This window comes from Fusarium flagelliforme (genome assembly GCF_020744385.1).
Source record: "Fusarium flagelliforme strain FIESC 12 MPI-CAGE-AA-0113 chromosome Unknown B0J16scaffold_1, whole genome shotgun sequence".
Lineage (NCBI taxonomy): Eukaryota > Fungi > Ascomycota > Sordariomycetes > Hypocreales > Nectriaceae > Fusarium > Fusarium flagelliforme.
The window spans coordinates 4,910,099-4,931,952 of record NW_025763503.1 but is presented as its reverse complement, the minus strand read 5'-3'; the positions used below and the strand labels follow the sequence as shown (position 1 = coordinate 4,931,952).

Here is a 21,854-nt window from a genome sequence, read left to right as displayed (position 1 = left end):
GCTTTGACCAATAAAATAATCCCACTTCCACCACGTAACGCACCTTAAGCTGCGCTACTGTTTCGAGCGAGGTCCATTCTCAAGCTGTCCTGTCCCATCCACTTGGCCTCAACTCTCGAACCCAATCGACCTGCGATAACGTCGATATCATGCGCTTCTCAATCGCATCGTCCCTTGTTTTCTTGACGAGTGTAGCTAGCGCTGCCTCCTCTTGGAGCTTCAAAGATGGCTCTGTTACTGTCGCCTCCAAAATAGGACACGGCGCTACTGCCAAGTAAGCTAGCTGTCCCGTTCCTCCAGAGTTGCCATGATGGTGTTGCATCATGCGGAAGCGATTGCAGAAGAATGCGTGCTGACAGCTCTTAACTGTATAGGTTCAGCAGCCAGAAGCCCGTGGATAAGACTCTTATTCTTGGAGAGAAAGATTCTATCAAACTCTCATTGACTACGACCGAAGGTGACGAGGCGAAGCGTCCTCACCAGGCCTTTGTTACTATTACCGAGTCGACCGGCCTCGAGATCTCCCTGCCTTTAGACATCAAGTCTTCTGGAAAGGGCAGTGTCACTATTGTATGCGATCGCAGAATCCTCCATAAACGACCCAGCTAATCAAGTTCCCAGTCGCACAAGGATCTCCCTACTGTGTTCATCCTTTCGGACGAACCTCTCAAGGCCAACCTCGTGCTGGGCTCCTTCGGCTCCTCCAGCCCTCTCATCTCTCCCATCTTCGACATCGAGATCTACCACGTACCCAACGCTCCTCGTCCCTCATTCGAGCGTCCTCTACGATACGGACCTCGAGCCGAGATCCACCACATCTTCAGGGTCGGCGACTCGAGCCCTCCCAAGATCCTCTCAATTGCGGCCGTGCTTAGCATTGCGTTCTTTTTCCCTGGTCTTATCGTCGCAGTATGTGCATCTACCTTTATAACAAAAAATCAAACTAATATTTATATAGTGGCGTGTGAACGGCGCCAACCTGGACCATCTACCCGAGGCTTTCAAAAAGGCACCCATCTCCCATGCTCTCTTCGGTGGCTCTATTGTCGCTCTTGAGGGATCTCTTCTTCTCTACTACCTGAAGTGGAACCTTTTCGAGGCACTGCCCGTTTTTGCAGGCCTTGGTGTTGTGTGCTTTTTGAGCGGCGTTAAGGCTCTGAGCGAGGTACAGGGTCGCCGCCTCGACCGCAAGAGATGAGCGGGTTGACAAGATATGTCTAAGGCTTAGGTTACCGAAATAAAGTATCCTTAGTGCTGACCGAAACTACCATAAGGTGAATAAATTATTTCGTTTCTTATGCCTTCGGCGGCCGACACTTCGTAAGTGGATTATGAGAAGATACATCTACACATACGAATTTATCTACCCCAACATGAGCTCTGGAGACATGCATGGTGTTGGCAAAACCAGGAACTACTGTAACATCAAACGTTAACGACGGGGGTTTCGAGGGGTAACTTATCTGAGAGGACGATTTCGATTCGACAGCTTAAAATAGATGTACAGTAGAATAGAAGCAAAACCTAGAGTCAAATCTAATGGCTCTGAATGATTGATAGGCTCTAATAAGCGAATTTGTGTCATGAATGCATCTACTTGCTAACTTAGGTATTCTCGGATTAAAGACATGTGAAACCCCTTTGTTTATAACCATTATAATTCCTACACATTCTCACCTGTTCTCATTCACACAAACCAATCACCCTGCAAGATTACTCATATCTCCAAAATGCTGCCCACTCTCATTCCTCCTTCGGCTTTTCCCACATACTCAGCTGTTCCTCCAAGACACTGTTGAACCATTGTGACCGCTCTAGGATAGGAGCATGTCCCATATCCTCCACGATGTGTACAGTAGCTGGCTTCATAACCTTGATAAGTCTCTCGCCGTTGGGGAGCGTGATCATGTTGTCGCGCTTCCCATGCATAATGAGAAGACGCTCAGAACCAACAGCATCTGCTATCTGACGCAGTTGGTCGTCTGACTTGTTATGTAAGGCCGCTGCTGCGAGTTGACACATGAGCATAGTGGAGCTGAATACTTCGGGGTTCCGTTTCTTGGTAAGTTCCTGAGCTTGGAAACGCTGGAAGTTGGATTCGAATAGACGGTATGTTGGACCAGCCTCTGCTGGCGGTGGACCACATCTTGGAGTGACGCCGGGCTCGGGTAGTTCGTCATCATCTGGTGCGACGAGCCACTCTGGTGTGAAGAGCTTGAGCGATGTGTCGACGATAGTGCGCTCCATGGTCTTAGGAACAAGCCAGCCCATGCGCTCTGTCACTGTAGCCAAGAAGCCCGTTGTATTCTGGACACGCGCTGAGGTACAGATGAGGGTAAGGGATTGCAGACGCTCAGGGATGCGAATAGCAATCTCCTGGCAGATCATGCCACCCATGGAGATACCTACGAGGTTGATGTCACGTTCAGCTGTCCAACCAACATGATCAATAACCTCGATGATATCGAGGGCCATGCCGCTGGTAGAATAGACACCAAATGGCTTGTCGCTAGCGCCCATCCCTCGGTTATCAATGATTAGAACCGAGTACTTGTCGCCACGATCATGGCCGAAATACTTTGTTTGACGCTGCCACGAAGTCTTGACGCTTGCTAGGCCCATAACAAGCTACTTATGTCGTTAGTGGACTCATCCCAACCGTTTACTCGAAGTCATTGAGGACGAATGTAACAAGGCAAAAGCGGTAAAAGCGTAATACATGGACGGAGAGATTGAGGAGATTTGACGGAAGAAACGTACCACAAGCTTGACGGGTCCTTCGCCGTGAATTTCCCATGCAATGCCAACTGGACCACCGCGACCTTCGGCAACAGAAACTTTGCCTTGAGAGTGAGGCTCCAGCGCCCATAGGGTAGTTGGGTAGGCTGGGTGGTTGAGGGTCTCCTCAATGGAGGGAAGCGAGCGAGTTCTAGGATGACGCATTGCGTGTAAGTGACCTTTGAAACCACACATGAGAACAAGTGAAATGAAAAAAGAATGCAGGTAAAGAAAATAACAATGTAGTAGAAAATAAGACGATTAGGATGAAGGTGATGATGATGATGGAGGACTCACATGTCAGACGCCATTATAGATACTTGAAGTTGTTTGCTTTTATACCACTGGTTCCTTCTGCGCAAACACGGTTGTGTAGCTCACAGGAAGGTCTGAGCTGAGCTGTCTTGTCGCAAGAAGAGCAACGACGCTGTCGGATAGTATCTGCAGGTTGCGGGTATCGTATTCAATCTAAGAATGTCACCAAACTAAGATAGACTAGCCTACGCGAGGAGTTGAAGAAGATGAGAGAATAAGAAAAGAGGTGATGAGTTTTGCAGTATGTATTGTGATATATCTAACGCAAAAAGCAATTAATCACTTGTCAGGAGCAGTTGGACCAGGGGTCCAAAGTGGAGAGGGGGGGAAGAGAAGAAAATAGCCCGAGATCTCCAGCTATGAATCACAGCTCGTCCCTTTCGTTATTGTGACGTTGTTCCTGACCTCGGCACTAGACTAGGTAGACTAACTAACAACTAACGCCACGTGCCAAGAGAGATATGTAGAGAGATCCGAACAAGGATGCTATGGGCTAAGGCTACTGCAAAGCCGCTCGTTACATTCCAGTCTCTTCAAGATAGTGACCATGGCGAGAATGATGTGGAAAACTCTCAAGCCTCGAGAGAGAGAGCTATATATATATAGTATCCATTAGTCGAGGAGTTTAAAATGTCAGCTTTATGTGCGGTGCATTCATCATTAATCAGTGCTTTGCTGATACAAGTGCATACATAGTTGTGAGAGGATTCGCAGAAACCAATTTGTGATTGATCGTGCCCGCTAAATCTGAAATTATTTTTCATCTCATCATTTCTCACTTGTCCATTTCTCTTTTCTTATATATGGAGACCCCTCTATCGTCCCAGTTCCAACTGAATCATCCACCATTCTACGCACAGTCTCTCAGCCTCCGCCTCAGGGCATCACCAGTCCGATACCACTCAGGTTTTCCTCGTCGAGTTGGTTCTTGCGATCAACACCGCCGGCGATGGGGTTAACACGGTAGTTGAACAGGTAGTAGTGAAGCTGACCATCACCAGCGCCAAACTTCTGCTGCTCGAGGAAGAGCGCGTTATCCATCAGCGTCAAAGCGTTAAACACATCAAACTTGTAGCGCTTGGAGATGATGAGGGCATCGTGCACCAGTTCGTTGAGGCGCTTCTTCAAAGCAGCCTTGTCGAACTTATCTTGTAGAGCCACCTCTGTACCATAGTAAAACATGTATGCCACCTTGATAACGTTGTGCTTGGAGTTACCGATAGCAGTGGACTCAATACAGAAGAAAGAGAAGAAGTCAGTGATCTTGTTGTTCTCATCCTGTGTGGTGCATTAGCATCGGTGCGTGTATGTATCGTTATTAATTCAACTTACCTCAACAACGTAGGTCCATACAGCCTGCTGCTCATTGGGTCCGGTCTTGGGCAGGAACCAATGCAGAGCTTCCTCACGCGTCATTTGTGGTGTCATATCGAAGCGCGTGTTGTAGCGATGGTACAAGTCCATAACAGCCTCGATATCCTTCTCTTGTAGCGGACGTAGACCTCTAATAGCGGTGTCGTCGGGCAGCGCATACTTGCGAACCTGATATTGAGGCTTGCTGTTGGCAGGAAGAGGGCTAAAACCGCACTCGTAGAGCTTCTGCCAGTTAATCGCACGATGGAAGTATCTGCAGGTGCTGACAGGCTTGGGAAGGACCACGCCAGCAGTGTAGAGACCTTGCCAGATACCATCGAGGTTACTGCGGCGGGTGATTTCCTTGATAAGCACTGGTGTGAGACGCTTGCCTCGAAGCTTCTTGTGAATGGCCAGGAAGTTGACCTCAGAGCAAGTGACTACGTTTTCGCGAACTCGCAGGTGAACAGGAATGGCGGAGATGAAGGCGCAAAGCAGACCAGATTGAGAGGCGCGCACACCAACGTGGTATTCCTTCTTCCAGCCAGGAGGCATCATAGCCCTGCACATGTTAGTACGAGCCGTTCTACGATAGTGGTCTTTTCATGGATCATTGGTGAGTACAACTTACCATCGCAGGATAGTTGGCGAGTAGTTGAAGCGGAACATAGCCTCGTCGTCCTCAACGTAGTGCTTGTTGAGAAGCTCATAGACCTCCTTGATCTCCTCCTCCTTTGTCAAGTCCATGGTAACCCATTCGAAACCAGGAATCAAAGCCGAAGGCTCCTTGTCGACCTCCTCGACCTTTTGAATGCGCAGGGGACCCTCCTTCAAGTTGTTATCCTCTCCGAACTTGGGCACAGGCTGCGTCTGCCAAAACTTGTATGAGCCCATATCCTTGGCGTTCTTTCCACCGGCAGCAAGACCAGTCATGATATCCTGGAGGGACATCTTCTTGAGCATATCGGCGGCCTGGTCGGCGGAGGGGTTGTCGCTCTTGGAGGCCTTGGACACCTCCTGGGCGAGGGCCGGGTTGAGAGCGAGGAACTCCTTGACCTGTTGAGGAGTGAGGCCATCGAGGGCCTTGTGGAAATCGGCATCGGTAGGGGCGGACTTTGAGCCAGTCAGAGCATCCTTGACCTTGGAACGCTTCGACTTCTTCTTCTTCTTTTTCTTCTTGTCGCTTGATCCCTCGGCAGCGTGCTCCTCCTCGTGCTCTTCCTCGGATCCGGATTCGGCGTGGTCGTCGGCTTCGGCGTCAGCTTGTGCGATTGCCTTGCCCTTGAGCTCAGCGTTCGTCTCGTCGACGACGGGCTCAACTGGTTTGGACTCCTCGGACATGGCTGGTTCGAGATGGACCTTTGGTGTAGCAGGTGATGTAGGTGCCAACAAGTGTACTTACGTGGGGTGGGGGGTTGAACGAGAGCTCTTTGGTGGGGTAATTATTAGTGGGAGATGTGCGAAACATGTGCCTGGCATCCACTATTACAGAAGTGGCTCTTGGCTCTTCAAACAGTACATGAATAAGCTAGAAGCTAAGAATTCGACAAACAAAGAAGAAAACAGTAGTCTTTTAGCTGAGAACTTAAGTTGGGTTTGGTAAATAGGTTCATGGGTTATTCGATTCTTATGTAGATGCAAGCTACTTGAGTACATCTCAGAGCTAGATGACAATGAAGCCAGCGATATCTATATATGACGAGTGAGCAACTCCTGTGACTGGGTACTAACCCCCGGGAGTTACTGGAAACAGTATCTAGTAGTGTAGAGGTATCTAACCAAGACTTAATGCGAAACTGGATTTCCTTGGTACTTCGTCGATTCAAGCCAACTCAAATGAATCAAGCGATTCGAATGGAGGTACTCCTAGTCAAGATAAGACGTCGAAAACAGATACTCACCCAAACAGCCATAATAGTCATGGAGTTGGATGAGGAACACAACGTGCATGTCAGTTCTGGTTCTACCAATGCTACTCAATCAACTTTCACTTAGAAATAGGCTCATCGTCATTGTTATAAGTCGTCCCATGGAGATCAAAGGCTCTCATGATAGCAAGCGCAACTGGCGCATAGCCCATGATATCGTTGTGACCTATCGACACATTAGTTGATGTCTCAACTTGGATTAATTTTACATACCTCCATATGGGAAAAGTTCTTGTCGGATAATCATGTTAGGTTCGGCTTTCCATGTGGTCACAAATCCATCCTTTCCTTTACGAATGGTGCGTTCTTCTTTCCAAGCTGCAAACTCATCGTCGTCCATAATTCCCACCATCTCCTGGGCAGCGGCTCGGAACAGCTTATTGTCTTCGGTCCATGGGATGTCTTTGTCATTCTTAGCGTGGATCAGATTGAGTCTGAGCCTTGTTTTCGTGTGCCGCACAACATTAGCCAAACGCTCATCTGAACGCCATTTGTCGACGACGAATCGGTGAATGAATCGTATAAGCGTAGGCCACATTCGGAAGGGTGCGAGGACGGGGACAACACCTCCAATACGGTAACCCAACAAGAGATTGGCCAGATCGCTGAAACCTGCAACAATGGTGACTCCAGCGAATTCGACGCCTTGGAGGGCGTACTTTTCGGCGACTGCGCTGACGACGGCTGTACCTAAGCTCTGTCCAAGGAGAACGATGCGACTGGCTGGGATACCTGCGACCTTGGTAGCCCAATCCACAAGTGTCGCAGCATCTTGAATCACCCCAGTCTCAGTAGGTGAGCCTGTGGAGTGACCAAATCCTCGGTAATCAATAGCAATGACATGGTATGAGGAGGTATCGGTCAACGAATGATAGCTGAGTGGACGAATAGCTTGTGCGATATGACCAGCGTTCTGTGTGTGACGTCAGTCGATGCTGCTGACATTTTGAGACAACCACTTACACCGTGAACTGAAAAAGATGTGAGCTGTGAGCGGGCGACAGTATATATGATTGGGACTTACAGTAAAGGACCAGTCGGGATTCTGGGTCTTCTTTTAGTAGGCGAAAAGACTCGGTTTGGGTGAAATCGGCTGAAAACCCTGGTTCCTGGGATTCGATTTTGGCTTCATTCTGAAGATAAAGTGGCAGAGGAAGAATATGCCAAGCATATATCTTTTCTCCATCGGGAGTCTTGAGTGAGAAAGGGGTAACTTGGTTTCCTGATGAGATGTCGATAAGTCGTCGTCATCATCATAAGCTTGATCGCTATATGAGCGATGTATTCAACTTACGAGCGAAGCCCCATCGTTCTGGTTGATTTACATTATTCCATAATAGCGTATTGATTTTGTGAGCGTAAAGAAAACTGTATATGAAATGTCAGTCAGAGAAATACAAGTTGAAACTCCGTACCCTTACTGTCTCTGAAAGAAAGGCGTCATACCCAGCCCAAGAAAGACGCAATACAGACCCAGTGGCGCCGCGACCACTGCAATTACAGCCCGTACAGCGGGATGTAGAGACGTCATGATTGGGCAGGCAATCGCGAGGACAAACAAGCCAAGGAATTTATAAAGAGAAAATGTTTAGGTAAAAAGAAAATAAAAAAGAAATACAGGGATTAATGCAAGTGATATCCCTAACTGTCACTGTCGCAGGATGTACAGTCATCAACTGCAGGATTCTTGGAGGACTGAGGTTGAGCAGACGTTGCTTTGTTCGCGCTAAGCATCGGTGATCAGCAGCGGAACTTATCACGCGGGGAAAATTACGAGTGCATCCAAGTACCCTTCCTGCCCTTGAGGCGCGTCTGATGCGGCTCGGGCTGTGGCTCCACCCCTTGAACAGCAAGAAAGAGCCGCGGACCTGACAACATCTCTGGTTGATGATCTCGATTGCATGGGATTGAGTATTGAGCTGTGTATGATTTATACCAGTGAAGCATTCTCGTTGAAGCCACTGTGTACACAGGCATTTAAAATCAACTGGCGTTATGATTTTCCTTGCTTATCGCTCATCTGGCTCTATTCCATGAATATCACGGTCACTTTTGCGGCGCTTCCAGAAAAAACGGCCGAGCGGGCCTTGACAGGCTGTAAAGTCCCCTGAGCCCCAGCTTCTTATTTGACTCTAGGCGCTGCAGTGCTAGATTCATAGGCCCGCGCCCAGTCCAGAATTGGCAGTGCTTGGCTCCTCCGCCTTTTTTGACCAATAGCGTCTCTGCGTTTACTCTCCATTCTCCATCATGAAGGTGTGTCGGACCTGCACCACTGAGCCTCGGATTTCTGGCCGTGGCTGTTACTTTACTATTACCTTTCTCTTTCCAATGGGAGTCTCCATTCCCATCTTCCATCTTCCACCTCCATGCTCCCTCGACCTGCCCTCGTGACCCAACTTCAGCTTCACGTCACCAACCGATCATTTTTTATGCGAAAATAACCGAATATTAAGCTCTACACGTTCATATTGCATCCAGACGCGCCTTGCATGGTCTTTATATATAATGATTGGCTTCCGCTTTACAGTATAATTTTGTTGCGCTTTCTTTAGTTTGTCTACTGGACGAGCTGTCATATGGAACGAAAGCGCAAATTGCCTGCGCGGGCAGCTGCTCGAGGAGAAACCGCTGCTAAAAAGCGCAATGTTACACCCCGAGAGCGCTCTGCAACACCCGCTGCTCCCCCGCCAGCGCCAGTCCCAGCCCCAGATCCGGAGCCAGAAGAGCCTCCGCCGCCGCCGCTGCCCAAGTCGGTCCAGGCTGGCAAACCGCTCCCTACGGTCGAAGTCGCGCAGCCTGAGGATCTCTCCTCCAAGGAGTATCAGTCTGTTGGCGAAAGGTACGTCGTGTTAGAGTGCGGCATGAGGGAATGACACAAACTAACGCGTGGCTCTAGCGGCGTACTCGCCGAATCGCTCTCACGATCCCGTCACAAATGGATTAGCGAAGGTCTTTTTGCTAAATATTGGACGAAACCGCACAAGCGCAAGGGTGTGCTCAACGAAGACCCCAAGAACCCGCCCAAGGAGACCATGTCAAAGGTCGGCAATGTGACAATCACAATTGAGCCGCATATAATCGAAGCGACGATGTACGTGGTCAAGGATCCAAAACCGAAAGTCCAACCATTACCACAACAACAACCGCAGCAACGCCCGATTATTCAATATGGCCCTCCAAATGGCTCGATGCCTCCACCAGTCGCACCTCCAACACCGACAGCTGGCACCCCCAACCAGAACAAGGCAGCTACGCCAAAATCTGTACCGCCTAGTCCAGGCCTGGGTGCGGCTCAGAGTCCGGCGCAACCACCTCAACCTATTCCTCGGGCTCCCCAAGTTCAGACTGCCTCCCCGTCAACAGCTCAAAAGCCTGGAAATGCTCCGCCATCCAACATGACACCACCTACAAACCCGACCTACCAACAGAGACCACAAGCTGTAGGAGGACCTGCAGCACCATCTCCAACCCCTCCGCCAGTCGGACATCCGTCACCCAATGTTGCTGGGCCGGCTGCACCGATTACAGCACCGGCGCCAGCTGGCCCAATGGCCGCTCCTGCAATGTCTACAGCGCCGAGGCCACCGCCAAATGCTCAAGCACCCGCAGGTGGCCTCGCGAAGCCCGCCCCAGCTCCAGGACCTGCAGCGCCAGGGTCCGCTCCTGCGGCGAAACCTTCGGCAAATGACCCTGTTATTGCTTTGCTCGCGCAGAAAGCATCAGGAGACGCAGAGCTTCGTGATCTCATGAAGAGAGTGGCCGTGGGACAGGCAAAAGAGGGCGAATTGGCGCATTTCCAAAAGATAATTGATCAATTGAATGCGGAATATCGAAGCAGAGGAGGGCAACAAGGACCATCAGCAGACCGACTTTTAGTGGATGGTCGAACGGTACAATATTTCGCTACTGAGGTTCGGACCATTCTTGACATTGTTCTGGCTTCAAACCCCAATCAGAAATCGACCGACTTGCGGCCACCACAAGGAAGTGATCCACTCGTCGTTCAGCTTGTCAAAACTGCCTTGGATGATACAAAGACTCGAGACATGATCCGCAGGATTGCAGAAAGCCGACCGGGCTTCACTGATGCTACAGATCTAAAGGAAATCTTGGATAGGCTGCACCGCGATATGAAAAGTGCGCCACAAGCTTCTGCTCCGGTACAAAATCGACAGCCAGCTCCGAATGGCATGCCAAATGGTCAGGCTAAAGCGCCACAAACTTCGGCCTATCCTGGGGTTCAGGCTCTACGATCCAAGGGGCCTCCACCTGCTCCCAAGCAAGATGTCACGGCAGTGGTATTCGACTTTGGGAGTGGAGATCGATATCTTTTCCCCAAGTTTAGCATCTTGGAATATTTACCTACATCATCCGGCCAGCAAGTCGTCGCTTCATTCCTGATTGTTCGTAAGGGAAGCACGTCAGAATATGGAGGAGACCCCAAACTTGATTATTACCAGCCTGTCACGATACGCCTTTTCACGCAGACTGGTCGCCAGTTGGATAATCTGGCACGAGTTGTTGCTCCTCAGGATGAGGTTCGGCGTTATATGGATGATGTGATGGACAACATGACAAGGGCTGAGTACGTGCTTTTGGCCATGAGGCTTCCAAAAACCTCACCGGATGGCGAGAAGGATGGTACAGCTTCGGAGGAACCCAGAACCAACGGATCTACACCAAAACCCGACGTGGCAACTGAAACAAAGGCGGCTCCGAAACCTGGTGTCCTCTGGATATCCAAAGGAAACTCAGAAACGCCATCAGTGGAAGGGCGGTTGTCTAAGCCTGCTCGGGATGCTGAGCAGGAAGCGGAGGCCAGATATCAGCGTTTGATCAACCAGGTGTCTGCCAAAGATACTGGAGCTTAACATGTCCAGTTCTCTGTGCGGTTCTTTTTTTTTGTATAAACTTATATTTTTTTTATCGGTGCGAATTCATCGGGATTGGGGCTTTGGCGAAGTCGGGAGCGTGGAGTAGGTCATTTTTTCTATATGGGCAGGGGGCATGCTCGTCTTTGTTTTTTTTGTATTGGAATAGATTATAAGGAATCAAACAAGGACTGTACGAGCCCAATCTGGATGGTATATTTGCCTGAAGAGCACTTGCGTGTGGTAACCCAATGTCCAGGTGAATCCGGCTCGAATTGAGTTTTACACACCGCCTTTGTTTGTGGCAAATATCTATCATTATTGCATCTTGTACTGCTTTTCACAGATTCTGCGCCCGTGATCGAACTCAAGGTTTGCTGAGCCTCGCTTGAAATCGCCAGTGACCAAGTAGATACGCACACATGCATCCATTGACAGTTATCCTGCTATCCTTGAAGATCGCTACATTATCATGCTGCGCGAACTTCACATCGGCCATAGATATAGAGTGTGAGGTTGTTATGCAGATAGGTGACTGTCGTCCAAGTACGAGGGGTGATATGAAGCTGTATGCATATCGGCCGTTTCAAGACACGGCGAGAAGTAAAGTCCAACCTGAGCAACGGTCACAAGTGGAATTTTGCCATTCCCGTGGAAACGCCGCCTAGGAGAACTCCGAGGTAGGCTTGAGTCTGATGATAAGTGGCATTTACGAAATGAATGAGAGGAAGGCCACCATTTCTCAAGACCAGGTTGTGGCGAGAACACAATACGTGAGGAGGCCGAATCGGATTGACCACTAGACATGACCGTAAGGGCTTAGTGATGACATCGCAGTTAATATCCATCCAGTTAAGGGAACTCCAGGAAGTTAATTAATCTTGTCGTAATGATAGCCTACCCCTCAGCTCAGTGATGCTTCTATAGTACTATCTTGGATATCATTGACTAGTATTGACCAACAGGGCGCTCCACCAAAGACGAATAGTATTGCTGAAGCGACTAGATGAGATATGGCCTCATGTAAGTGTCATCCACGCCGAGAGAAACAGGTCAGTAGGATAGCCATGAAACCATATGTACCCGAGCAGCCAATGGTTTGGGTGGACCGGGACATATCCCCAATCCAATGTAGAAGAATATTGCGCCATGGCACCATGTGGAAGAGGAGAAGTTGAGGCCATTCCTCATGACCGGCGGTAATCCCGTGGCCCCCTCTCAGGTATAAGTTGGCCCCAATATCTGGTTTGGGACCTTTTCTGTTTCTCTTCTTCGATTCAAAGCTCAGTCAAGAACATCTCGTGTATCGTTTGACTTACTCATCTACTCTCCTAGAGAGCGAGTATCTCATCATGAGGTTTTCTACAACCGTCCTCGTTGCCGTCCAGGCATCGATGGGCCTGGCTCATGCTATTCCGCCTCCTTCTACCAAGTATCTCGACAAGATCCATCAGTGGATCGGAGAAGACCATGAGAAGCGAGGCTCCCTCACTGAATCCCGCAAGAAGTTCCTCAAGGGATACGAGGTGGCCAAGTCGACTACCCGTCACACATTTCTCGTTCCCGAGGACAACGAGTACGAGTCCAAGAAACACCACCACGACAATGAACATGGCACCACAAACCATCATCCCCATGATCATGAGTCTGAAGACAGATACGGCATGAAGAACAAGTATGAACCTCAGAGACATCATGTCTCCGAGAAGCCCCATTTCAAGACGCACCATCCTGAAAAAGACTACAACCACGAGGAACACTACCACCATAGTGAGAGTTATGACAACCCCAAAACAGGACATCATCACAACGACTACAACGACGAGACTGAGTACCCTGGAAAGGAGCACGAGTATAAGAAGGATTATCTGACAGAGGCCTTTGGCCCGTCAGACGATCATTACCGTCTCAACGAACATGATTTCGATAAGTACTTCATCAAGGATCATGACGCCTCCTCAAAAGACCATGAGTCGGACGATATTGGGGATTCTCAGGGAAGTCCCTTCAAGCGATGGACCTCTAAGGGAGACGTGATGGGGCAGTGGTGGCACCCTGGCCAATCTAAGGAGTATAATAGGGATCCCAACAAAGAGCATACTCACTCCTACAAGTATAAGGTGGAACCTAGATTGCCTGACACCACCGGATCTCGAAAATTCAAGTACAACGCCAAGGAGATACATGACCTCAACGAGGCAAAGGAGCATCATTCGCACATGTTCAAGCCTGGTTATCACCCACCTGAGCAGTATGAGGCTGAACTCGAGGATCAAAAGTACTCCCACTTCAACAAGCACGAGCAGGAGAACGACAACCTTCCCTACTTCGACAAGTACCCTGAAAAGTACCTCCCCAAGCAGCCTTTTGAGGAAAAGAGGAAATCCGTCCCCAAGGCAGAGTATGGTGGAGAAGACAACACTCATCACTCTTCTGAGCTCAAGCATGACTATGCCAAGGAACACTACAAGAAGCCCAACTATGAGAAGGAGGATGAAAAGAAGTACGGACCTGAATCTGAAGAGAAGTACCACAAGGAGGAGTACTCCGAGAGGAAAGAGAGCAAGTCTAAGCTGAAGGGATTCTACGACTTCAACTTTGGGCACAACCCTGAAGAAGGAAAGTTCCTTGATGATGAGTCCTATACAACCAAGCATGGTGGTTCAGGCGAGCCTGAAGAGATCGCTTTCAAGAAGTACTACCCCAAGAAGAGCGACAAGGAAGACAAAGAAGGCGACCCCAACACGGCCAGGAAGTATGGCTACAGAAAGTATCATCCTAAGCAGCACAGCTCCTCCCATGAGGAGAAGAAGCATGGCCACAAAGAAGAAGACAAGAAGCATGGATACAAGAAGGTGTATTACCCAACCCAGTATGAGCCGAAGGAAAACACCAAGTTCTATCGCAAGCAGGAGGTTGGCGATGAAGATCGTGACTTCAAGGCGAAACCCCACCACGTGGAGCACCACACACACTACTACGATGAGCCCGGCTACGAGAACGTCGTCCCGGGCTTCATGTGGGCTGGTCCTGGAACTGTAACCAAGACTCCCTGTGCCTCCAAGGAGGGATGTCCTTATGGGCATTGGCATATGTTGGAACCCAAGGACGGCGAGCATAGACGCATTGGAATCACTGGAACCAACATCGTCGTCGAGCCCGACTACTCGAGGCCTGACTACAAGGAGGACACGGTGAACCACGTCTTGCCCGGCTACGAGAAGGTCATCCCCGGCTTTGAGTGGGCAGGACCTGGCCGCGTCACTGAAGTTCCCTGCCCCAGCGTCACGGATTGTCCTCAGGGAGGCTGGTTCATGCTGGCGCCCAGATATGGTGAACATAGACGTGTTGCCATGAACTATCCCAAGGCCACATCTACACCCCATCCTCATCCTCATCCTCATCCTCAGCCCCACTCCACTATGCATTTTCACCAGCCTGGCTATAAGCCTCGCTCGCCTGTCGGATATGAGGGCAGACCGCAGGATAAGGACCACGATGAAAACGAGAGAGAATACAAACTGATCCATCGCCATTCAAGCAGCATGGGGAAGAGGAGCATTGAAGCGAGAACCCCTTGCGGTAAGAAGAAGGATGCAAAGAAGGGGGCCGAGGAGAAGAAGAAGCTTGGCCCCAACAAACCAGTCCCCAGGCTCCCAATGACAGCTTTATTGAATTTTGAAGGACTCAGCGCTGAGAGACGAGCAGAGATCGTGGGGAGGTTCCCCTGGATGGATGAAGAGCTCAAGAAGGAGTTTCCTACATACAAGGAATTGACTCCTCGGTTGATCACTAAACTCAACGAGTTCTGGGCTACACTTCACCAGGACTTGACCGCCAACCAGTTGTTCATAGAACTTATGAAGAGAAAGCCTAAATTCATCGATAGGAAGAGAGCAACACCAGAACTCAGCGAGGAGGAAAGTAACAAGATCGAGGCCCTGTCGAAGCGAGCAGACCCCGTACTCAGCGAAGATCAAATCAAGCAGATCGAGGGATCGGCCGGTTGGCTCCGGAGAATGGCTGCAAGAAAACTCGACTTTGACCCAAAGGTCACAGAAGAACTGGCCACTGCCCGCGGCAAGTTCTCTGCCGATCTTATTGCGAAGCTCAACAAAGAATATGCTCGTGTCATGAGTGATCCCAAATATAAGGATGTCCGCGATACGTACCTACCCAAAGAGAAGAGAGGGCAGAAGAAGTACTACCTCGACAAAGAACAAATCAAGACGATCGAGGATACGAGTCCTCTGCTCCGCAGAACATTGTGCGAGTACTGCGATGTTAACATGAGGCTCACATCAGAACTGGTCAATGCCCCAACCCCGTTCTCTAAAGAGCTTATCAAGAAGCTTAACGTCGAGTATACTCGTGTCATGAATGGTTTCCATTGGTCCCGGATGCGTGAGAGGTTCGTGGATGCCCCGAGGTTCCAAAAAGCCCAAAAAGCCAAAAAGGCTAAAGAAGCCGCAGAGGCGTGCAAAGCCTGCAAAGCCAAAGAAGCCAAAGAGGCCCAAACCTTCTGCAAAACCAAAGAAGCCAAAGACGCTAAAGAAGCCAGAAGAGCCAGAAAAGTCAAAGAAGCCAGAGAGGCCCAAGCCTTCTGCAAAGCCAAAGAAGCCAAAGAAGCCAAAGAAGCCAAAGAAGCCGAAGAGGTCCAAAAGGCCTCCACATTCAATTCGAAGAGATCAGAGCCACAACTCAGCGAAAAGGCAATCAAGAAGATCGAGGGACTATCTTATTCAGTCCGCGGAATAGTTGCCAAGAAGCTCGACCTTGACCCTAAGCTCACAGCGGAACTGGTTAAAACCGATAAGCTGTCTGACGAGCTTATTGCGAAGCTCAATGTTGAATATGCTCGTGTCAAGAGTGATCCAAAATACAACGATATCCTCGAAAAGTTCTTCTCCAGCTCAAAGAGATCAGAGATCCAACTTAGCGAAAAGGCTATCAAGAAGATCGAGGGGTTATCTTCCACAGTCCGCGGAATAGTTGCACAGAAGCTCGACTTAGATCCTAAGCTTACAGACGAACTTGTTAAATCCGATAAGCTATCTGACAAGCTCATTGAGAAGCTCAACGTGGAGTATAGTCGCATCAAAAATGACCCCAAGTACAAGGATATTCTCGACAAGTTCCTATCTAACTCCAAGAGAGCAGAGCCCCAACTTAGCGGGGCAATGATCAGCAAGGTTCAGCGTATGAGCCCAAGGATGCGCGGAATGGCTGCTGAGATGCTTGATATGGATCCCAAGCTCACAAAGGAACTGGTTAACGCTGAGAAGCTTACCCCTGAATTGCTTAAGAAGCTTAATCGGGAGTATGCTCGAGTCCAGAACGATCCTAAATACGCGAGTATCCTCCGAAGGTTGGGATCCATTTACAAGCGAAGAGGAAATGGGAAAGACTATTTCGGATGTTCTGTGGACGATTTCTACGAATTCACCGACCAGTCTTACGAGGAGCGCAAGAAGTGGTTAATACTGAGGGGTACGAAAGAAAAGACTGCAGAGGAGCTTGCCAGTATCGAACGGTGGACGCAAGAAGATCTTGAGAAGCTTGAAGTGGAGTATATACGCTTCAAGGGTATTACTAAGTATAGGCGACTTCACTACAAAAACCCTTACATAGACAATGGTAAAGGCAGGAAAATCAAGCGAGAGAGCGAGACTCCCGGCATCACTCAAGAACAACTGGAAAAGATCATAGGCATGAGCTCTTCGGCGCGCAAGATAGCCGCGCTACAGCTTGGCATAAGCCAAGAGCTCTCAGAGGAGGTGGCCTACGCTGACAAGTTCTCTCCTGAGTTGATTGAGAAGCTTGATAAGGAGTACAAACGCATCAAGAGCGATCCCAAGTATAATGCTGTCCTCGAGAAGTTTGGTAACAACAAGACCAAGCGGGACTCATACCACAAGGAACTCACGGAACAGCAACTTGATAAGATCCTGCACATGCAAAAGTCTGAACGTCGACTGATTGCGGAAACGCTCAATTTCAAAAAGGACTTGGCCGAGGAGTTCGTCAACTGCGAGGAATTCACCCCTCATCTTGTCAAGACGCTCAACGAGGTGTACTCCCAGGTTAAGGGAGGCCGCAAGTACAACAAGCTTTTGGAGTTTTTCAGTGATCACGAAAACAATCATCTTGCAGACAGCAATCATGGAAAGCGCCAACTTGTCCCAAGCACGACGGACATTCCGCAAACTGACCGAGACCCGGACTGGGAAGTGGACCTCAGCCCCCAGTTCAAGTACGCTCAGGCGCTCACAGAGCAGTTCATCGAGAGGTTCGGCGAGATGATTCATGACAAGGTTGAAGGGGCCAAGAAGCAGAAGAAACAACAGAAGGCCACTCCAAGCTTCAATGCAACCAAGGCGCTTGACGAGTTGATCGCCGGTAACAGTAATGAGACAGTGAGCAGCCAGAACGCGACAGACTTGATAGCGCCCCAGGCAATCAGCAACCTGAATACGACCGAGTTGTTAGAGCCACAGGACGCTGCCGGCCAGAACGTGACCGAGATCGCAGCGGATCAACCTGCCAGCAACCAGACTTCAACAGATGGCGATCTGCAAGACAAGCTTGAGCAGTCGAAGAAGAATGGATGGTGCAACGAGTTTCTTGGTGAGCTCAAGGACACTTTGAAGGAGACTGCAAAGGCGGCGCAAGAGGAGGTTGCAGAGGCAGCGCAACAGAAGGTTACAAAAGCTGCAGAGGCGGCGTAAGAGGAGATTGCAGAGGCCGCAGAGAAGGATGCTCAGAATGAGACATAGCGGTTGGAGAAGCTAGAGAAGATGTTAGAAATTGTTTGAAGGGAGAAGGTAAAGGTGATTTGTTAAGTTCAGCTAGCTAAGAGTAGGAGATGCTACGATTCTCCTCGCGTTCGATTCTCTTAGATATGCAATGAACATTAATTGCCTAGATTGACAAAATGTCACCGTGACCTTGTGATTGTAATCTGGGAATAGCTTCAAATCCAACGAACCTCTCAACTTTCAGCTGCTCGGGCCGATCATCTCGCCGATTCACGTGTCAATCAATTGGAACTTTGGAAGGCAGCACCGTCATTGATGCTTGGCGCAAGATAGAGCGACAGGGGAAGGAGCGAATCATTACGCATAGGTACGTACCTGCCCTGTCAGCAAGTTCACCCACCCCCAGATGGAATGTCATGAAATCGTCCAGGCAGGCTCTCATCTTGATCTGATCATATCATCAACAATTGCTGAATTGTTTCAATCAGAAGCCAATAACAGTTCTGAAGTGATGAGAACACAGTGGCCCTTACAAAATGGGTCAGAATCTTTCGGATGAGCATCCGCAACGGCGGTCGCATGAAGAATTAACCCATCAACTTGTCAGTCGCTATCACCATATGCTCCACCGCCAGAAGCAATTCACCATTGACTAACACAATTTAATAGGCTGAGAAATTCAAGAAGAAATGCTTCACTTCTCTCGAATTGTACTCTCTCAGAGATGTCTTCAAAAGTCTTGCAGACCAGCAGGACTCTATCAAGTACCTGAAGGAGGATACCATTGCCCGGTACTTGGAGATACCAGATATTCTCGGCACCTCGCCAGTGATATTTCAGATGGTATCTTACATTGGAGCATTTCCTTTTCTACAGGAAGCACCAGTAGTTCTGGAACTCCAGCGGATGATCATGGTTGTGGTCATCATGACTGAGCGCTACCGGACTGTTTTGGCGCGTGGCTCAGCAGATAGGACTAAGCTTCTATTCAAAAGCTTAGCCGTATTTGACCGCAAGGTATCTGAAGCAGGCTTTCGACCAGATGCAAAGACCTTGGATTCCCCCGAAACAAAAGACCATCATGAAGAGCCCAAGTCGCAAGCAACTGGCTTCGCTGTCGACGCAGCTGGTGAGGATGATGAAGAAGACGACGAAGACGATGATCTTGTCCTGACAGCTTTCGAATTGCTGGACGTCAAGGACGCAGTGGACCAGGGCCATGCGCCAATCTTTCATGGCGCAACAATCCCGACAGACAACTTTCGGAAGCTCGTCATGCTTCTCTTATTGGCGGCCCCGTTGGATCCCCAGGAGAGTCTGTCGATGTATTCACACCGCGTGGTCGGTGAAGAACTCGAAGGTCTTCGCGGAGCTGCCGAGTGCATTCTTGCCTCTTTCGTGAATGCCGAAACGTCGACTGGCATCAAGTACCACCATTTCAGAACTATCATACCTGTGATTTCGCCTAATCTTTTCCGTGGCTTCAATGGTTTATTTGAGCGTTTCCTCTTCTCCCAGAATCTAGACTTTTCTAAACACCAAAATGATACCCCGTCAGCAAATTCACCACCCAAAACAGCACAGCCTCTACTGACCGATACTGGCGATATATTGAACCAGAACACCCTTTCGCAGATTTCACTATTCCTCCCTGGTACGGATCTTTTCCGACGAGTCAGGTTACTGTATTCGGGCAATGATGCGGGCTTCTCTATGGGAAGTTTCCAGACAAAGGTGTTCAACTGGCAAGCCCCTACACTGTTGCTGGTAAGTGGAACGAGACTAGGAGATGAGCCCGATGGTGGCCAGGAGGCAAGCTTCGCAGCATCCCTACCTCCAAAACGTTTCCCTCATGGAAGCAAGTCTGACAGACTCACGTTCGGTGTTTATGTTCGAGAACCTTGGAAACATACCCATCGAGAATGCTTCGGAGACTCTGAAACCACTCTCTTTCAACTAGAACCAATTCATGACGTCTTCCCGGCCTCAACCATCAACAAGGACTATGTCACTTTCACGAAAGCACCAGCACACCATCCTATGTTGTCATTTGGCTGTCCTCACCCACATCCCTCTCAAGCTCACAGAAAGCCCGACATGCTACACCTTGGACCTGTGTCACTATTACTTGACGATTCTTTCGAATTTGGAGTTTTTAACCATGACCATACTTCTCGGGGCGGTGCATTCCATTCAAGTGTAGTGAGAAAGCACGATTTCCAAGACCGTTTCCAGATTGAGAGTCTTGAAGTTTGGGGCTGCGGCGGCGATAAGGAAGCACAAGCTCAAGCCGAGAAATGGGCTTGGGAGGAACGAGAAGCAGAAGCCCGCCGCAAGATCAATTTAGGCTCCGGAGATATAGAGGCTGATCGAGCATTGCTGGAGATGGCAGGGCTGATTGGAGGAAACCGAAGTGGAGGTTCAATGACATAGGGCTACTGCCTTTTTAGAAAGTCCTATACTAAAACTGCTGTCCTGCCTCCATGTTGGGCGCAATGGCATATAGCTACAAGTTGATCGACTTTGAATACTACCACATTGTACGATGAACTGCTCTCAATAACTCGAAAGCAACTAGAATACGTGAATAAACATAAAAGAGCAGCATATTTAGTCCAACATCGCAATCATTGAAGTTGCCTAACTTCAAAGCATGGATCCTTCTTGTATTCGAAGGTGCTATTCATCCACTATCATACATGATGTGCTTCTGCCATAAATCAGCACATGAAACTTTTGTACAAACCTCCCTTATGGCCAATCGTTTGATATACAATCTCAATATTTAATCTTTTCTCTTGGAGATGATCTCGCCAAGATCACCGAGTGAGCTCTTGGGGTTCTTCTTCTTTTGCTTGGCGTTTTCCTCATCCACAACCTCGTCGACAGCCTTCTCGATGCCCTTCTTCTCCTCATTGCTGCCCTGGGGCCACAGACCAATTCGGCTCAGAATTCCTCCATTGCTGGACGTCTCAGCGCCCTCAGGCTTCAGCTCGGTGGGCGCAGCGGTTGGTTGAGCATCCTCGGCCCGCTGAGCCTGGACCTGTTGTCTCCTCTTCTCGAGTCTTGCGCGCATGGCCTTCTCTTCGTCGTCTCGAGCCTCGAGCTCGCGAATCCACTTCTGACGCTTCTCTTCGGCGTCCTTCTGTTCCTGGAGCTGGCGGAGTTCCTTGCTCTTCTCTCGATCCTTCTGGTAGTACATGCTGCCGGCAAGCATGGCGAAAACGGTGAATCCCTGGGCTGCGACACGAGCTCGGAACATGCGGTTTGCCTGCTTTGAATCGCCGCGACGGAGGGCTCGGTAGGCGTTGACGAAGGCAAGAGTAGTCAGACCGATTCCTATATCGCAAAAGCGAGCTATTAGAAGCTATCCCATGCATGACGATCGCTTGAAGGGAATATTACCGAGAGGGATCAGAGGCTCCTCCTTAATCTTTCGAACAACCTTTTGCATAGGACGTTCATTATGGAATTCCCTATACTATCGCATGAGCGGGGACTCAAAGACATAGCAAGCTGGGGTCAATGAAGCATACGAGTCGCCATCGAAAGATGAGGGCATAGGGCCCGGGAGTGAAGGAGGGGCGTCAGCCATTATGTTGACAGACAATGCGATTGAAGGTGTGGGTTCTCAATTGGTAGCTTGGGGGAAGTAAAATCGAAGCTCTAGATAGTGGGCTGAGGATTTACAAAAGCGCCCATGATGGCTCCATTACACAAATCCACCCACATCCGTACAAGCATCATCACTTTTCTCGCTGACGGCGAGCCCCACTTCAGTTCGGAGGGTACGTACCAACAGCTATCGATCGTCTTTCCATGTTTGGTCTAGCTTCTGCTCCATCAAAACC

The 21,854-nt window shown here is 49.4% G+C and overlaps 9 protein-coding genes across 9 annotated transcripts; 5 read left to right on the top strand and 4 right to left on the bottom strand.

Moving 5' to 3' along the window:
- The first annotated feature begins 47 nt into the window (after window positions 1-47).
- On the top strand, window positions 48-1,542 carry B0J16DRAFT_279378 (Oligosaccharyltransferase subunit Ribophorin II-domain-containing protein). Its single transcript, XM_046123862.1, has 4 exons — window positions 48-274; window positions 375-570; window positions 622-909; window positions 959-1,542. Exons 1-4 carry the CDS (start codon window positions 150-152, stop codon window positions 1,196-1,198), a joined length of 849 nt encoding a protein of 282 aa, XP_045989550.1. The 5' UTR covers window positions 48-149; the 3' UTR covers window positions 1,199-1,542.
- On the bottom strand, window positions 1,543-3,437 carry B0J16DRAFT_279373 (Alpha/Beta hydrolase protein). Its single transcript, XM_046123861.1, has 3 exons — window positions 3,076-3,437; window positions 2,761-2,929; window positions 1,543-2,628 (listed from the first exon to the last, which is right to left on the bottom strand). The coding sequence occupies exons 1-3, from the start codon at window positions 3,087-3,089 to the stop codon at window positions 1,744-1,746; spliced, it is 1,068 nt and encodes a 355-aa protein (XP_045989549.1). The 5' UTR covers window positions 3,090-3,437; the 3' UTR covers window positions 1,543-1,743.
- Window positions 3,438-3,492: 55 nt separating this feature from the next.
- B0J16DRAFT_29942 (Glycylpeptide N-tetradecanoyltransferase) lies at window positions 3,493-5,845 on the bottom strand. Its single transcript, XM_046124536.1, has 3 exons — window positions 5,078-5,845; window positions 4,426-5,008; window positions 3,493-4,371 (listed from the first exon to the last, which is right to left on the bottom strand). Exons 1-3 carry the CDS (start codon window positions 5,785-5,787, stop codon window positions 3,970-3,972), a joined length of 1,695 nt encoding a protein of 564 aa, XP_045989548.1. The 5' UTR covers window positions 5,788-5,845; the 3' UTR covers window positions 3,493-3,969.
- A 135-nt stretch (window positions 5,846-5,980) lies between these two features.
- On the bottom strand, window positions 5,981-8,063 carry B0J16DRAFT_329318 (Alpha/Beta hydrolase protein). Its single transcript, XM_046126321.1, has 6 exons — window positions 7,796-8,063; window positions 7,669-7,742; window positions 7,399-7,596; window positions 7,338-7,345; window positions 6,588-7,287; window positions 5,981-6,540 (listed from the first exon to the last, which is right to left on the bottom strand). Exons 1-6 carry the CDS (start codon window positions 7,903-7,905, stop codon window positions 6,434-6,436), a joined length of 1,197 nt encoding a protein of 398 aa, XP_045989547.1. The 5' UTR covers window positions 7,906-8,063; the 3' UTR covers window positions 5,981-6,433.
- Window positions 8,064-8,695: 632 nt separating this feature from the next.
- On the top strand, window positions 8,696-11,425 carry B0J16DRAFT_329316 (uncharacterized protein). Its single transcript, XM_046126320.1, has 2 exons — window positions 8,696-9,213; window positions 9,271-11,425. Exons 1-2 carry the CDS (start codon window positions 8,951-8,953, stop codon window positions 11,243-11,245), a joined length of 2,238 nt encoding a protein of 745 aa, XP_045989546.1. The 5' UTR covers window positions 8,696-8,950; the 3' UTR covers window positions 11,246-11,425.
- Window positions 11,426-11,606: 181 nt separating this feature from the next.
- B0J16DRAFT_329315 (uncharacterized protein) lies at window positions 11,607-11,950 on the top strand. Its single transcript, XM_046126319.1, has one exon. The coding sequence runs from the start codon at window positions 11,668-11,670 to the stop codon at window positions 11,911-11,913; it is 246 nt and encodes an 81-aa protein (XP_045989545.1). The 5' UTR covers window positions 11,607-11,667; the 3' UTR covers window positions 11,914-11,950.
- Window positions 11,951-12,597: 647 nt separating this feature from the next.
- B0J16DRAFT_279365 (uncharacterized protein) lies at window positions 12,598-18,197 on the top strand (the record flags this gene model as incomplete). The annotated part of the gene is made up of 3 exons (XM_046123860.1): window positions 12,598-15,169; window positions 15,938-16,668; window positions 17,164-18,197. 3 exons carry the CDS (start codon window positions 12,598-12,600, stop codon window positions 17,971-17,973), a joined length of 4,113 nt encoding a protein of 1,370 aa, XP_045989544.1. The 3' UTR covers window positions 17,974-18,197.
- A 250-nt stretch (window positions 18,198-18,447) lies between these two features.
- B0J16DRAFT_29880 (TLD-domain-containing protein) lies at window positions 18,448-20,558 on the top strand. Its single transcript, XM_046124508.1, has 2 exons — window positions 18,448-18,605; window positions 18,673-20,558. The coding sequence occupies exons 1-2, from the start codon at window positions 18,540-18,542 to the stop codon at window positions 20,434-20,436; spliced, it is 1,830 nt and encodes a 609-aa protein (XP_045989543.1). The 5' UTR covers window positions 18,448-18,539; the 3' UTR covers window positions 20,437-20,558.
- A 1-nt stretch (window position 20,559) lies between these two features.
- B0J16DRAFT_29876 (hypoxia induced protein conserved region-domain-containing protein) lies at window positions 20,560-21,790 on the bottom strand. The gene is made up of 3 exons (XM_046124505.1): window positions 21,540-21,790; window positions 21,409-21,479; window positions 20,560-21,342 (listed from the first exon to the last, which is right to left on the bottom strand). The coding sequence occupies exons 1-3, from the start codon at window positions 21,596-21,598 to the stop codon at window positions 20,789-20,791; spliced, it is 684 nt and encodes a 227-aa protein (XP_045989542.1). The 5' UTR covers window positions 21,599-21,790; the 3' UTR covers window positions 20,560-20,788.
- Window positions 21,791-21,854: the final 64 nt, after the last annotated feature.

Bases quoted from the DNA above. Each gene is read 5' to 3' on its own strand.
- B0J16DRAFT_279373 (XM_046123861.1), bottom strand. The intron at 2,629-2,760 runs GTACGTTTCTTC...CGACATAAGTAG, and splicing joins AAGGACCCGTCAAGCTTGTG to CTTGTTATGGGCCTAGCAAG.
- B0J16DRAFT_29876 (XM_046124505.1), bottom strand. From the start codon at position 21,598: ATGGCTGACGCCCCTCCTTCACTCCCGGGCCCTATGCCCTCATCTTTC. The intron at 21,480-21,539 runs GTATGCTTCATT...GCGATAGTATAG, and splicing joins TCATCTTTCGATGGCGACTC to GGAATTCCATAATGAACGTC. The intron at 21,343-21,408 runs GTAATATTCCCT...TTTGCGATATAG, and splicing joins GGAGCCTCTGATCCCTCTCG to GAATCGGTCTGACTACTCTT.
- B0J16DRAFT_329316 (XM_046126320.1), top strand. From the start codon at position 8,951: ATGGAACGAAAGCGCAAATTGCCTGCGCGGGCAGCTGCTCGAGGAGAA. The intron at 9,214-9,270 runs GTACGTCGTGTT...GCGTGGCTCTAG, and splicing joins TATCAGTCTGTTGGCGAAAG to CGGCGTACTCGCCGAATCGC.
- B0J16DRAFT_329318 (XM_046126321.1), bottom strand. From the start codon at position 7,905: ATGACGTCTCTACATCCCGCTGTACGGGCTGTAATTGCAGTGGTCGCG. The intron at 7,743-7,795 runs GTAAGGGTACGG...TTTCATATACAG, and splicing joins ACGCCTTTCTTTCAGAGACA to TTTTCTTTACGCTCACAAAA. The intron at 6,541-6,587 runs GTATGTAAAATT...ATGTGTCGATAG, and splicing joins AGAACTTTTCCCATATGGAG to GTCACAACGATATCATGGGC.
- B0J16DRAFT_29942 (XM_046124536.1), bottom strand. From the start codon at position 5,787: ATGTCCGAGGAGTCCAAACCAGTTGAGCCCGTCGTCGACGAGACGAAC. The intron at 5,009-5,077 runs GTAAGTTGTACT...TAACATGTGCAG, and splicing joins TCGCCAACTATCCTGCGATG to GGCTATGATGCCTCCTGGCT. The intron at 4,372-4,425 runs GTAAGTTGAATT...TGCACCACACAG, and splicing joins TATGGACCTACGTTGTTGAG to GATGAGAACAACAAGATCAC.
- B0J16DRAFT_279378 (XM_046123862.1), top strand. From the start codon at position 150: ATGCGCTTCTCAATCGCATCGTCCCTTGTTTTCTTGACGAGTGTAGCT. The intron at 275-374 runs GTAAGCTAGCTG...TTAACTGTATAG, and splicing joins GGACACGGCGCTACTGCCAA to GTTCAGCAGCCAGAAGCCCG. The intron at 910-958 runs GTATGTGCATCT...ATATTTATATAG, and splicing joins TCCCTGGTCTTATCGTCGCA to TGGCGTGTGAACGGCGCCAA.
- B0J16DRAFT_329315 (XM_046126319.1), top strand. From the start codon at position 11,668: ATGCATCCATTGACAGTTATCCTGCTATCCTTGAAGATCGCTACATTA.
- B0J16DRAFT_29880 (XM_046124508.1), top strand. From the start codon at position 18,540: ATGGGTCAGAATCTTTCGGATGAGCATCCGCAACGGCGGTCGCATGAA. The intron at 18,606-18,672 runs GTCAGTCGCTAT...ACAATTTAATAG, and splicing joins AAGAATTAACCCATCAACTT to GCTGAGAAATTCAAGAAGAA.